Raw genomic sequence first — 15935 nt, forward strand, 5'->3', positions numbered from 1 at the left:
TACAATAGGCGCATCACGACTCTCAGAACACACAGCATGCCGCCCCAGTGCCTATCTTAAGCTAGCTATCTAACATCCACCAGACAAGCCATGCATCTAACATTTACATTTTTATTACGATACATCATAGTCACTCACATGATACCCACTACGATATGCAATCGATGTATGTACCTAGCTTGACCTTCCTCACATAAATATAAAAATGTGCCTACAACTCAATGCCATAAATGTGAAAATCTTGTGTTACTGAGCTTTTACCATGCTGTTGTGGCATCGTCAGCTGTTATATTACCTCACGCACAATAAAAATAAAGAATTTAAAAAAAAACAGTAAAATGTATTACAACGATGATATCGCCAGGATAAGTGAAGTTTTTTGCATTTTTCACGCACAAACAGCACTTACACGGACGATATTATTGCTGTGATACTTTTTACTGTTTACAACAGTACCCCTCATGTACAGGTTTTATGGTGTTTTAAAAAGTTACAGCGTCAAATATAAGGCTTGTGTTTCATTTTTTTCACATTAAAATTCGCCAGATTGCTTACGTTACCTTTGTGACCCTATGGTAGCCCAAGAATGAAAATTACCCCTATGATGGCATACCATTTGCAATAGTAGACAACCCAAGGTATTGCAAATGGGGTATGTCCAGTCTTTTTTAGTAGCCACTTAGTCACAAACACTGGCCAAAATAGGCATTTTTTGTATTTTTCACACACAAACAAATACTAATGCTAACTTTGGCCAGTGTTTGTGACCAAATGGCAACTAAAAAAGACTGGACATACCCCATTTGCAATACCTTGGGTTGTCTACTATTGCAAATGATATGCCATTATGGGTGTAAATTTATTTCCTGGGCTACTATACAGTCTCAAAGGCAACGTAACCAATCTGGCGAATTTCAATTTCAAATGTTACACGCTATATTTGACCCTGTAACTTCCCAAAACACCATAAAACCTGTACATAGGCGGTACTGTTTTACACGTGAGACTTTGCTGAATTCAAATATGTGTATTTTATTGCAGTAAAAGCAAACAGTATTATGACATTGACAGTTAAAATGTCATGTAGAACTAAAAAAAAATGTCTCCCATGTTTTTCATATTAAATTATGTTTCATAGCTAAATATTTGATATTAAATGAAAGCCCTGTTTCCCCTGAATAAAATGATATATAATATGGGGGGGTGCATTTAATATGAAAGAGGTGAATTACGGTTGGACAGACATATAGCGCAAATGCCAGGTTTTGTTTACGTTTTGTTTTGATCACAACTTGTACATTTGGCTCAGTCCTTAAGGGGTTAAAACAAGATAACAATCTTTATTTGTGTTTACATAAAAATACGACGGGTTGTTCCAAAAAATTGGAATCAACCTAAGTCACACATTTTGGATGGCAAAAAAACCCGCCATACAGTATCTCGAGTAATAAAGGACATTACTCGGATATGGGTCCCACGTGTTGTGTGGGAAAAGCGTACTGAGGGTATGCGATCTATAGGGGGCCAACCTTAAGGCACTCCAAGAAATAAAAAAAATAAAACAAATGGATAGGAGTAGGGACGAGAGAAGACCCCACTAATCTAAAACACACGCACCTTTCAGCTTATTGTTAACTCAATCATTATATAAGTGTTTCTACTCACTATTACTTTGTTTCCTCATTGTGCAAAACTTATATTGTTCCCAAACTAGCCTCTCTATTGAATATTGTTTTTGTTTTTTTTTCCTCTTTATTTTGGTTTTCCTTGTGTAGGTGTGTACCTTTCTGTGTCACTATATCTTCCTTTTGTTCTTAATGTTTATTTAGTATACATTTTGTGTAATTTCATTCTTAATTACTGTGGACCTTTATATAAGAATAATTATACTTCACTTTGTGCATTGCTTAACTTGTTACCTGTGTACTTAATCAATTTCCCAATATTTTTATACTTTTTCCATATGCTTTGCTTATATTTCCCATTATCCCCTTTTAGACTTTTAGACTCAAATAAAAAAAAAAAAGGGAAAAGGGTACTGGTGTATATATATATATGTATATTTATCCGTGGTTGTTCTTATTTTATATATTCATCTCTTTCGTCTTCCATACTTAAGAAGTTAAGTTTCAATAATGCCATATTTTTTTTAATTTTTTTTTTAAGTTAGTTGGAGCCTCGTTGTTTTTTTGATGGGTGCTTGGGGCTACTTCCAATTTTGTTTGCGGTTAGCCAGCTTTTTTCAAGTCCTGAAATATTTTCAGGGTTTCGTATTCTTCTGCGTATTTGTTGCTTCTTGTAGCTCTCCGTATTTGCGTCTTACGTTTAAAAGAAGCACAGCATATCAGTACATCTCTTGGAAAGTGGTCTGGGACACTTTTAGAATTATTCTTTCTGTGACATCTCTCCATCATAGGAATTCTGACGTCCCATTCCACATTCAGGTGTCTGATAAAATCAAATATATATGGCTCAGTTATTTCTTAATGTCCAGGATATTAACTTTTATATTTCTTCTCTTAACTTCCCAAATTTTGTATCTAGTTGTCTGAGTAGGTGGTCATATTCATTTATTCCTTCTCTTGACTCTTGATTTTCCTCCGTTTGTCCTTTATTAATATATCCCTCTATTGGGATATTTTGGTTCCTTTGAAGTTAATGAGAATAGTGTTTGGTGTTCGATAGATATAAAAGGGAAAAGAGTCTACGTTCGGGAAACGAACAAGATGTGTATGGACAACTTAATGGAGAGAGGACCAAGTCTGCTACAGCTATTAAACATGATCAATTTTTTTTTTTTTTTTTATGCCTAACCAAGAGACTCCCTTGGAATCTGATATTTGGCCCGGTTACCTGCGCAAAGTGAGTGAAGCAGTCAACCCCATCTTTTCAATTGCCTTTTTAAGATGACACCAGGGTTTTGTTTTTGCCTCGGAATATGCACCTCTCCTGCCTTTGCAATATAGAGACCAAAGCTAGTCTAGCGGAGACCACAAGACATGCAAATACTTTGAGGCTTCCGGGCTTACTTGATACATTTTACTTTCTTCGCAATACTTTTGGGGGAAGTTAGAGGCCTGGCAGAGCTCTACAATGTATGTATTCTCTTTAAAGTGAAGACAAACACAGAGGCTGGTTTTCAGCAGAGAGGACCATAAACCATTACTGACTTTTGTTCAGGCAGCAAACAATTGGGGCATATGCTCCATTTTAGCAACTAAATGCCTGGTTAATAGTGTGCTACTTTCTCGATTTTACCTGCCATGTGCTAATCCTGGGTCGACAAAAGGGACAGACCCTCGCACTTGATGCATCTGGACTGGAGGGCATTGTGTATCTGCTCACATGTATGTCTGCTGGTAGGTTGGTGGTTCCTCCAGATCATGTCATTGGGTCCTATAGCTACCTGTCAGTTGGACTCCTGCAACATTGTACTGCTTCAGAGTACTTAATGAGCAACTGGGAGGGCTGGCAACATTCAGCCAAGTGGGCAAGTACAAATAAAGTGTCCCAGATCATAGATTATGGAGATTATCGGCCACTAACCCTTGCACAAACTCAAACAGTACTGGGCTTGCAAAATCCCTGCACAATTCCTGCACAATTCTGGCCTGCTGCCCATTATTGATAATTCATTACACGTCTCGATACTTTTAGTCAAAAGAATAATGAACCTATGAGGCTGTGGCCCATAACCATTGCATTCAAGTAGCCCTGGTGCAAATACCCACCTGTCCCCATAGCCGTGCCCTGCTGAGCTTACTGTGTGAGGAAACAGAACATTTCACTGAGTGCTTATTATGCACAATCTCATATCATTAATAGATATGCATTGGGAGAATATGAACAAATTGAAGATTGTGTTCTTAAGATGACAGGGTTCAGGATTAATGGAACCCTGTGGGGCTAGGATTCTCTTGTTTATTTGTTGTGTATTGTTGCAATAATGTGTGCCAGCTGCAGATTGTGTTTGGTGCACAACTTTAAAACAGTGCATTTTACAAGCTGCCTACAGCTGTGTGGGTTAGCGCCCAAGGCCTACACATTACAGGATAATCCTTATATTGTTCTTGGATGTTCATCTGGTTGACCTAATTGGACACCTGGAGGATGTTCACTGAGAAATTCCAATTTTAGGTCTCCACACATTCAGGCAAATCACTGTGAAACTGATCTGAAAATCTGTCACCCCTTCTACTACTTTTGTTTTTCGCCTTTGGTCACCTTCGCCTCCCTCATTTGGCCATCACCATGCAATACACACAGTAAATAGTTGCAAAAAAGAAATACATTCTAGACAGTTGTGACAGGCGGACATAGGCTGTTTTGAGACCCTAGTGCTATGTGATCTTGTTGGATGTTTATCCACCTTTTCTTCCCCGCAGACAGGAATCTTTCTTTGCCATTGATAGTTTCCAGAATTTGTTGGTCCTTATAAAATGGTTTACTTTGCTTTGAGTCACTCAACCTATAAAACTTTACGTGACTCTGAAGACCTGAAGAATGGCACGGGATAAGTGAATACATTTAACTGACCCACAAGAGGCAATAATCACATACCCAGAGAGATTTGCAGTGAAATAGGAGAAAGGGGAATCGGGTTTTACAGTCTCGGTCAGAGGCAGCTAATCTGTTGTAATTATATAAACAGATTATTGCGGTTCTTCTTTTATCTAGATGTTTTCTGTTGTATACTTAAAATGAGTGTCTGATAACATAAGCACCTGTACTCAGTTTACAGAAATTATATGTGTAATCTGCACAAAGACAAAAATTTCACTTTTTCGTAAATATTTTTTTTAAAAGACACATTTCCATTTTATATCCTGTTTGAATAGTACAAGAAATAACAATGTGCAGAAATAATTACCAAATATTACTGATTTCTATGTGCTTAGTATTCTGAACACCAGCCGTTTTGCATACTTATGGTGGTAGCACAGTAGGAAGGTATAGACAGCTCTGGTTCTCCCAGGTTAGAATGAAACAGACTTATCTATGCACCCATACACAGTGGACTTTGTTTCCTACAGACAATGCTGATATTAAGCTAGACCCACACTAGTAGAAATATGTAGCCCTTCATAAGGGGTAGAAACTAGGCAAAGCAGAGCAAGTGTGTATTCCATCTGCCTTGCAATCTCTTGAATATTCTCTTTGTACAGTTTTGTTGAATTTGTCTGCTTTTGAAAAGGATTATTGGGCATCTTAGGTGGAAGGATTATGTGGCACCTTATGGATATCCACAATGTATAGGTTGTCAATTGCTATGCCACTTGAGTCCTGTCAAGCTGTCTATACAGCTGCTTTGTACTGTTTTCCATGGTGGGATTGCTCATTTTGCAGTTTAGAGGTTTCTTGTGAATGGATAGTGATGCCATTTTTCTTTCCAAGTTCAGCATGTACTTGTGTTGAATAGATGTGACATGTGTTTATCCTCCTTTGCTGACTGTGCCATGATTTCTTTATTTGTGTTCTATTGATGTTAATTTGTGACATTATTTTATTTATTTTTTTGAGATTGCATAATAAAGCACTTTAGATAGAATGAGCTGCTGCGTGCTTGAAATTAATATATTAAAACAGACCTGTCATTTTAAAGGTCGACTAGAATACCCCAACCACAACAGAACTCTTGTGAGCTGTAGAATTGTACTATAAGCAGGATTAATTCTGTGACAAACATGTCACTATGCACTCACACAGTATGCATAATAATCTTAATATTAGATATATGTGGGGACAGCATTGGCTGGATCTCCTGTGTGTAATGATACAAGTATTTAGCTAAACCAACCTTCCTTTTGTGCAGCTGCTAAAAGTGATCTTGGTGAGTTGTCTTGAGTACCTTGTATGAATCCAGCACTAAACCATATTATTACTCTGTACATGTGCAAATATTCTCACTTCCTTACATGAGATCATATGGTAAATACAATAGCATTGGCATATGTGCTGATGGTTACTAGGGCCAGATTTGCCACTATTCTGAGTAGGTCCAGGCTACAGATGCTTACCTACTAGGTGTGCATCCCCTTATTATTAATTTTGCCATTTATATAGCGCCAACAGATTCCGTAGCGCTTTACAATATTATGAGAGGGGGGATTTAACTAGAAATAGGACAAGTACAAGAAAACTTACAGGAACGATAGGTTGAAGAGGACAATGCTTAAACGATCTTACAGTCTATAGGAGGTGGGGTATAAAACACATTAGGACAGGAAATAGCAATCAAATAAGGTGGGACTGAAGCAGAGCTGGTGGAGAGAGTAGAGTGCTGCCTTTAGGAGAGAGCAAGAGACAGGTATGTGAGGTAGAGGTTACTCTGGGAGGCCATAAGCTTTCCTAAAGAGATAGGTTTTAAGGCACTTCTGAAACGGTTGAAGACTAGGGGAGAGTTTGATGGCAGTAGGCAGGCTATTCCATAGGAAGGGAGCCGCCTGAGAGAAGTCCTGCAAGCGTGAGTTGGCCGTACGCGTGCGAGCAGCGTACAGGAGAAGGTCACAAGCAGAGCGGAGAGACCAAGAAGGGTCTACCTATAGATCTGTGTAGAGATATAAGAGGGGCTAGAATTGTTTAGTGCTTTGTATGTATGGGTTAGCACTTTGAATTGACTCCTATAGGATACAGGAAGCCTTACTATAGATATACATTTGTATTGTTAATGGTTTTTCATTATGATATTTTGCATTTATGTCCAATATTAACTTGCCTAGGCAGGGAATGAAAAGTTGTATTTGTCCTTAAGCTATGGAGTCAGCAGCAGAGAACTGGGGGCTTTTTAGGGGGTACTGTCATCTGAGTAAAACTGTTAAGGAAAACTGTTGATGACCCAAGTTTCATGGACTTTATTACTTATTGTTTGACACTATTATTTCTTAAGGTATGCCGTCTTTTAAAATGCAGCAAATAGTTTTGTTTTGTTTGTTTTATTTGTGATTAACATATATATGTATGATATTTCAAACACTCATATTATATAAGTTTTGTGGCAGGAGATATCAATGAGCTATAAAGATGATTCTATTTTAAATTGTATAGACAGCTATTCCTAACAATCCTTCACATTCCACTAGGGCTGTTGCACAGAAGTATAAACACGAGGATCTCCATTCTGCAGACTCATGTATAGATGGCACAGTGCTTTATATTCAGAAGGAAGAAAATAGCATCCATGTTTATCAAACAATGTTCCCTTTCCAGCACCAATCAATAATGTAACAGTCCTATTTGAAGTCTCACATTAATCTTTTCTTTTTTCCTCAGATGGGTGACAGGGTCATGGAGTCAGTGCTCAGCCACCTGTGAAAAAGGCGTACAGCAGAGAGAGGTGAACTGCGTGTACCAATTACAAAACGGTAGTTATGTCAACACGCGGGATCTCTTCTGTCTCGGCCCCAAGCCAGCATCTAAACAGATCTGTGAAGGTCAAGACTGTCTGTCCATTTGGGAGGCTTCAGAATGGACAAAAGTAAGATGCACTGTACAATTACGTGGCTCTTTAGGGCACACTGCAAAAAATGGGAATGTTTGAGTGGCACTTCTTTTAGAACGCCAGGCCTTTTGTATCTATGAAAGCTGTCTAAAGAGTCAAACATTATATCTGCAATAAGTGACTGGCAATAATTCTGTATATACGTATATCCTCTCTCCTCCAATGCAGAAGAATCCTGTCTATGTAGTGTCTGGTAAACTACTCTCCTATAACAGCGTCCTGAGTGTCTGATTATTTTAAGTAGTAATTATTAGCTATTGCAATTAATGTCTGGAATCCATGGCATGTAACATTTACTAGCAATACTAAATAATAAGATGGAAGAGGAAACAGTCAGCATACTTGTAATTAATCTTTGTAATAACAAGCATAATTATATCATTCTTTACTGAGAAGCTTGTAAGGAATCTACTGATGTATGCTGCGGGACCGCAGAAAGTCCACTCAGATTAAGCAAATTAACCTCCCATTCAGCCACTCCACATCCTTACCAAATTCCTTCTCGGAGCGTTCCATAGATTACACAAGTTCTAATATAATATTGCTGGTCCCATACAATGTGAGGACAGGTAAAATAAGGGACTATCTCAGAGTCCCTGACAGAGGCTGCCACATCTGACTTTGGCTGAATACACGATTTGTGAAACTATTAAACCATTAAAAAAGACCAATATGGGCTCTGGCCCTGACATTTTTTTTACTCAGTTATAACACTCTTTGTCAGATCTTACCATAGTGCTACCCACGAAAAACAGAACCCAGATACTGTCAGCTACTTTGTTAAACCATAGTCCCACTCCGAGTCTGATTTCACATTTTCTGTCTTAAAGGAAGCTTTGGTTGCTCAAATGGTGCTTTCTAAAAAGGCAGACCAAACCTTTAAATGAGTCCTTACAAGCAGTTTTTTTTTTTTAATTCTTTATTTTTCCATCTTGGCAGACATAGTGATAGATCATTAGCATAGTGGCTTGTGCAAAAGCCAAGTGACATGTCATACATTTGAACAGTGTTATATAACAGGCAACCAGAGACACTGCATGTTCATTGTAAGTAATAACTTTGTCACTGACCACCAAGGAGTTTTCCATTTTTTAGAATAACAATTAACTAACAATAACCTGTAAAATTCGGTTCAGGTACTTAGAACTTTATTATAAGTTGTCGCTGGCCCCTGAGAGGGAAAAAAAGGAAGAGAAAGGAGATAAAAGGACAGCAAAGAAGGAAGTGTGGATTTAAGGCTTCCGGAGGTGTAGGCAAGATTTGGTTTTCTGTTCTGGTGCTCGGAGACTAGTGTATCATGCTGTCTTGTTCTACTGTAGCTGTGGTGTCCACCCTGTGGTTTCACAGGGATGGGTATATGAGTTTGCTGTCTAGTATTGTTGTTGGCTGATTTTTAAGGCACATCTGGAAACAGGCCTTGGTGACCTGATAAAATTATCCGCATGTGCATCCTCCCAATGTCTGCCTGATCATTACATGGCTATGGAGCAATTACATATTAAGACACTCTAAGCAGCACAACAGCTTTAGCTTAAGGAAGTAGTTTTAGTGTATAGATTATGCCCCTGCATTCTCACTGCTAAAATCTCTGCCACTTAGGAGTTAAATCACTTTTGTTTCTGTGTATACAGCACTAGCCACACATAACCAGCTGTGACTCAGAGCCAATATTAAAAAAAATAGTTTCATTTTCAATCAGATCTTACAGCACTGTGTGTTTACTTTAAACATTTTTATCTCCTGCTCTGTTAATTGAACTTTAATCACACAAATAATGCTCTAGCAGGCAAATAGCAGATTAGTAAATAAGTAATTCTAAATTAAGCACACTGACAGTGCATTAACTTAAGTTTAAAAAATAAATCTCTCTTTACAGGAAGTGTGTTTGGAAGCTACCAGGGGAGGTGTGGCTAAGGCTGTATAAACAAAGTGGTTTAATTCTAATCGGTAAAGAGTTGAGCAGGGGCATGCTCTATACACCAAAACCACTTCACTAAGCTACAGGTGTTTTAGTGCTTAGAGTGGCCCTTTAACCCCTTAACCCCTTAAGGACACATGACATGTCTGACATGTCATGATTCCCTTTTATTCCAGAAGTTTGGTCCTTAAGAGGTTAAGGACACATGACGTGTGACATGTCATGATTCCCTTTTATTCCAGAAGTTTGGTCCTTAAGGGGTTAAATGATTTTATTTTTTTATTTATAAAATATTTTACCAGGGTGGATACATTAAGATTTCTCTCGTTTTCAAGTATGTCCTGGGTTCACAAAACATTGCATTGTTACAATAGGGTACAATATTTCAAAAAATGCAATATTCAAACAATATAAATATATATATATATATATATATATATATATATATGTGTGTGTGTGTGTATGTAAATATATATATATGTATATATATATATGAAGGCTTGGCCTGTAGTTGTGGGAGGGGCTTGGTTTCCCTATAAAAGGGCTACCAATCCACTCTCACATTACCGTCAATGGTCTGGCGAGTCAGAAACGTTACTTCCGGTTCTGACCGCCATCTTGGATTTCGTCTTACCTGTTCCTCGTGGTCTCCTGGTCTCCTGGTCCGGTGCTCTCCTGCGTTGTCCGGGCTCCCCAGGGTTTCTTTTCCCGCTGCCGCCGTCCGCACAGTTTTCCGGTACTCGCTGCCGCCGAAAAAAACGTAAGTGGGGCCCGCCGTAAAGCAAACTGCTTCTTACTCACGGCTTACACGGCGGAGCCCTTTCGCATTTCGGCACTTCTTTTGTTAAATCACTCCGCCGCTCAGTAAAATAATCCATGTCCTTTTAACTTCAAACGAATATCGCTGCATTCGGCTACACACTAAAAATGTTCTGCTTCCAAACTAATCGGTTAATATGTACTGTATTATCACTATTTAAATTCACACTTTAATAATGAATTTAAACACGATCCGGCACCCACTTCTTAGGTGGAATTTCGCCCCCTACCGGTCAATAACGATAGTACACACAAAAATTTTTTTTTTTTCTCTCTCTCCCCTCTCTCTTTCGCTCATTATATATACATAAAATTATGCTACACCTTAATTGTGATTTCTGACATCTTCCCACAGGTTTCCTTATCAGAAGTTATATTAAGAATTGGGCACCTGAGTCGGTACCATTTATATTTTATTTATAGGTTGGTAATATTGTCATATGATTTATGTAATGGCCATATAACATATGATATTAGGTTAAAAATATTATTTACTCTCCTAGGCTTAGTCAGCGGAACGGTAGCTTTTACAAGCAAGAAGCCGGTTTTCTCTCAGTTATATCTCCTCTGCAGTTATCGGGTAGGTTCTGTTTTCTCAGGTCCACGATCTGGCCTAACCACTACCCCAGATTCAGATATTTATATATCATCTTATACCCACAGGTTAACCACCCGACAAATCACAGTTACTCTTCAATTGAGAGGTCAAGCCTGACTCACTTTTCAGGTACTACGCCAGATCCCACTATTTCCTAAAAATATATTTGAGGGGTACTGGTCCTAGGTTAGGTGGCCCAATTAGATAAATATTTTCTGGTCTTAATCCATAGGCTAGTGGTCCTGCGAGGCCAACATCCCTAACCTCACACTCGGAGGTGATACGCCCCTCGGGCCAAATCATAGCTAGCCGCCTCGCATCAATGCAAAGAGAGGGCCTGACCTGTCACTCCCAATCTTTCTTATGCTTTAAATGACACCGAGATTCCAACACCCCGCCACAACGTTCGGTGGCCTCAAACGTCCCCTCGGGCCCACGCATAGATAGTGCCTCTCAAGCCGCTTGGCAACTAGCAGGGCCTTATCTGTCACGTTCAAAAAAAAAAAGTTTACCGTATATACTCGAGTATAAGACGAGTTTTTCAGCACATTTTTTGTGCTGAAAAACTCCCACTCGTCTTATACTCGAGTGAGTGTCTGTATTATGGCAATTTTCATTGCCATAATACAGACTGGGGGGAGAGGGGGCTGGCAGAGCTGTAACTTACCTTCACAGCAGCTCCTGTCAGCTCCCTTCACTCTTCTCCGTCCGTGCAGCTCCCAGGTCGGCTTCCTCTGCAACTCTCGCGAGAGCCGCGGGGTCAGAGCGTTGCCACGGGTTACCGTGGCAACGCTCCGCGCGGCCGCGAGAGTTGCAGAGGAAACTGACCTGGGAGCTGTACGGACGGAGGAGAGTGAAGGGAGCTGACAGGAGCTGCTGTGAAGGTAAGTTACAGCTTCCTGACAGCCCCCCTCCTACAGCCCATCCACTGGACCACCAGGGAGTGAGAGCCCCCGTCCCTGGCCAGATAACAGGCAGGGAGGGGGGACGAAAAAAAAAAAATATTAATAAAACAACTAATAAGAAAAAAAAAATATTAAAATAATAATAACAAAAAAAATAATACAATTAATAATAAAATAAAAAAATAATTACCTAAAAAAAATAACAAAAAAAAATATTAAGATAATAATTAAATAATAATTAATAAAATGCCCAACCCCCACCAATGCTCTGCACACACACACACACACACACACTGCACTCACACACACACACTGCATTCATACACACACTGCACTGCATTCATTATATACACACTGCATTCATACACACACACTGCATTCATACACACACACTGCACTCATACACACACTGCACTGCATTCATTATACACACACTGCACTCATACACACACACTGCACTCACACATACACACTGCATTCATCATTCATTATATACACACTGCACTCATATACACACTGCACTGCATTCATTATACACACTCATATACACACTGCACTCATATACACACTGCACTCATATACACACACTACACTCATACACACACTGCACTGCATTCATTATATACACACTGCATTCATACACACACACACTGCACTCATACATACACACTGCATTCATACACACACTGCACTGCATTTATTGTACACACACTGCACTCATATACACACACTGCACTCCATTCATTATATACACACTGCACTCATACACACTGCATACACACACACTGCATTCATATACACACTGCATTCATTATATACACACGCTGTAAATAAATATTCAGTTAATATAATTTTTTTAGGATCTAATTTTATTTAGAAATTTACCAGTAGCTGCTTCATTTCCCACCCTAGTCTTATACTCGAGTCAATACGTTTTCCCAATTTTTGGGGGTAAAATTAGGGGCCTCGGCTTATATTCGGGTCGGCTTATACTCGAGTATATACGGTAATTGTTTCACCGCTTGGTATTTTGCTAGCCCACCAGTACCCACCCACAAAACAATTCATACGACTGACTATATATATTTATAATTTCAGTTAGGTCACTAACGCCAGATATTCCTGAAGAACTGTCACTACCCAGCACACCCACTAGGCCTGCCACCCCTGGTCCAAGTACAGACGTGAATAGCCCGGCATCCCTTAGATCGTGGACCATACCAAGTCTTACAGCTGAACTAAGAAGACGCTGCATTCCTTTCCCAGCTACAGCTAGAAAGGCGGAGTTGTATAGGCTACTGAACACTACCACTGACAACTCCGAGGCAGGGGAAGGCCCTAGCGGGTCTCAAGTACCAGCATTTCATGCTATGATGACGTCCCTTATGACATCCATGGGGAAAATCAGCGACAGGCTGGACAAATTGGAGGCCGGTAGTGCTACTCACTCCACTACAAATACAACGGTCACCACTCAGCCTCTTGCTAATACCTTACCCGGTAATACCTTACCAGCCACGGCTGACATAGAATCTATTGATCCCTCACACGTGGTCCCAGCTCACCTTAAAAAGGACATTCTGGAAGGCAAGGACGTTAACCTAGCTTCATTGCTCATTGCCTCCCAGGATGTCCTTGAGAACAGGACCTTTGCTTGTGGGGACATTTCTGTAGTCCTTAAAGCTAGGGACCCTCGCCTGAACAAAAAATTGAATATACCAGAATTTGTGTTAGGTTTTGGCATCTATAGGGATGTATATTGCACTGTATACCCAGGGAAAAGAGCCGAGCTAGATGCGTACATGCACAAGTTGGTGGATTTGGGGCACAAATACGGTGGTACAGCGTTTTACGATTACCACCGTTCCTTCTCTGCAAAGGTGGCCGCAGCTCTGGCTCAGTTCAATTTAAGCATTAAGTGGAACAAGTTGGACACTGAGCTATTCTGTAGGCACTTTGCAGGCCTCAAGCCCCCAACTTGTGCAGTATGCTCATCAGCAACCCACAGCACTAATTTCTGCCCTAATACAGCTGAGGTAGAACAAAACCAAGCAACTACTAACCCCTCAAGATCAAATAAAGGTTTGAAAGACAAACTAGGAATAGATATTGTCTTCTTAGGGAAATCCCAAATATGTAACAATTTTAATGCTGGCAATTGTGGGTTTAGTTCTTGTAGACTAATGCATGTTTGTTCACACTGTTTTAGGGCTCATTCCAAGACAATGTGCCCAAATAAAGCTTTCCCAAAACCCTATCTCACATGCGTGAACCTCAGCTTATTCACCGATTTGCTACATCTACACCCATCACGACATTTCAGTGACTACCTCATAACAGGTCTATCGGAGGGTTTTCACACAGGGTTGATACATTTACCTACAGGCACACTGGAATGTGACAACTTACTTTCCACACGAGATGACCCACAGCTGGTACATAAACTTATCACAATCGAGGTGAACCAAGGGTTTTTGCTGGGTCCTTTCCTCTCACCACCTTTCACTTCTTGGAGAACCAATCCCATTGGGATTGTCACGGGGAAAAACTCACTTAAACCCAGGCTGATCATTGATTTATCCGCACCACATTCCTCCACAGTCCCCAGCTTAAATTCCCTCATACCATCGGAAGAGTTTTCACTGCATTACGCCACTATCGACCATGCCATTGGGGCTATCATAAAAGCAGGCACAGGGGCATGGTTAAGTAAAACGGATGTAGTGAACGCCTTCAAATTACTTCCTATGCACCTACACTTTGGCACCTTCACGGCATTAAATGGGAAGGGTTATACTATTTCTTCACTCGTCTCACTTTTGGCTCTAAAAGCAGCCCGCGTATTTTCGACACATTTGCAGAGGCCTTATGTTGGTTGTTACTCAATGTATGCAAATGTCCCTCAGTGATTCACTATTTAGACGATTTCCTCACAATTGAGAACAACACACTTCCACCCACAAGTTTAAGACACATGTTGGCATTATTTGAGTCACTTTCTATCCCAGTCTCCCCACACAAGACCCTGGGGCCCGACACTCAGATGCAATTTCTGGGGATACAACTAGACACAGTACACATGCAGGCTAGCCTCCCTCATGAGAAAATTGAGCGTATCCTGGCAAGCATTGACCATTACCTACAGCAAGGTTGTTGCACAAAAAAAGACCTACAATCATTGCTGGGATCGCTTAATTTTGCAATGAGAATCATTCCTCAGGGGAGATCATTTATTTCACATTTGCTGTCACTATTTCCACAATTTACCTCAGACACATCTTACATTTCATTAGACAACCACGCAACATCCGATTTGCGCATGTGGAGAATTTTCCTCACTTCTTGGAACGGGCGTGCCATGTTTATACCACCTCACTCAGACACTTCACCTACACTATGGACAGACGCTGCAGCAAGCACAGGGTTCGCAGCCATATGGGGAGACCAATGGCTTGGGGGGCCATGGCCAACTGAGGTCAAATCACTCACAAATTTCACAGAGACCTCAGCTTTATTTGAGTTGTACCCAATTGTGGCAGCGGCCGTTACCTGGGGCCACCAGTGGTCCGGTCACACGGTATGGTGCTATTCTGACAATATGGCTACTTGCCATATTGTCAATAAAGGCCGGTCATCATCCCTGGTAATTATGAGGCTCTTGAGACGACTCACATGGGTAGCAGCCACTTGTCAATTCTTTCTAACATGTATTCACGTTCCAGGGTGCACAAACATCAGTGCTGATCACTTGTCTCGATTTCGTTTTCAGGAATTCTTCACGACACCACCCACCGCCGCCAGACGGGCAACTCCAGCCCCACTTTTCACAGACATGATAATGGATTAAAAGCTTTGTTAAATCACGCACGTCACATTTCTCACCTGGCACTTTCTGTAAATATAAGAAACACTTACGACAGAGCATTTTACATATTCAGGAAATTCATCACTGATTTTCACATTCACGATATGTTCACAATAGAATCAATATTGGGTTTCACTTCTTTTTGCCACATCAACCTAAAACTATCATTTAACACTATTAAACAATACCTCACGGGAATTCAACACCACATGCTTATTCAACAACCCAAAGCCACCAGTTTCCTGTCCTCATATCAAATCAAGAAAGTTCTTAGAGGCATTAAAAAATTAGACACACATGTCCCCGCAAAACGACTACCTATAGATAACCAT

At 40.2% G+C, this 15935-nt stretch overlaps 1 protein-coding gene across 1 annotated transcript in view; it reads left to right on the forward strand.

Annotated features, from left to right (window-relative positions):
- The window catches only part of ADAMTS17 (ADAM metallopeptidase with thrombospondin type 1 motif 17), a 294708-nt gene that overhangs the window by 255511 nt on the left and 23262 nt on the right, over positions 1–15935 (forward strand). The window contains exon 20 of the mRNA XM_063448834.1: positions 7270–7474. Within this exon, the coding sequence (XP_063304904.1) occupies positions 7270–7474 (205 nt within the window). The remainder of the gene's footprint in view (positions 1–7269; positions 7475–15935) is intronic.

This window comes from Pelobates fuscus, chromosome 3 (assembly GCF_036172605.1).
Source record: "Pelobates fuscus isolate aPelFus1 chromosome 3, aPelFus1.pri, whole genome shotgun sequence".
Classification (NCBI taxonomy): domain Eukaryota; kingdom Metazoa; phylum Chordata; class Amphibia; order Anura; family Pelobatidae; genus Pelobates; species Pelobates fuscus.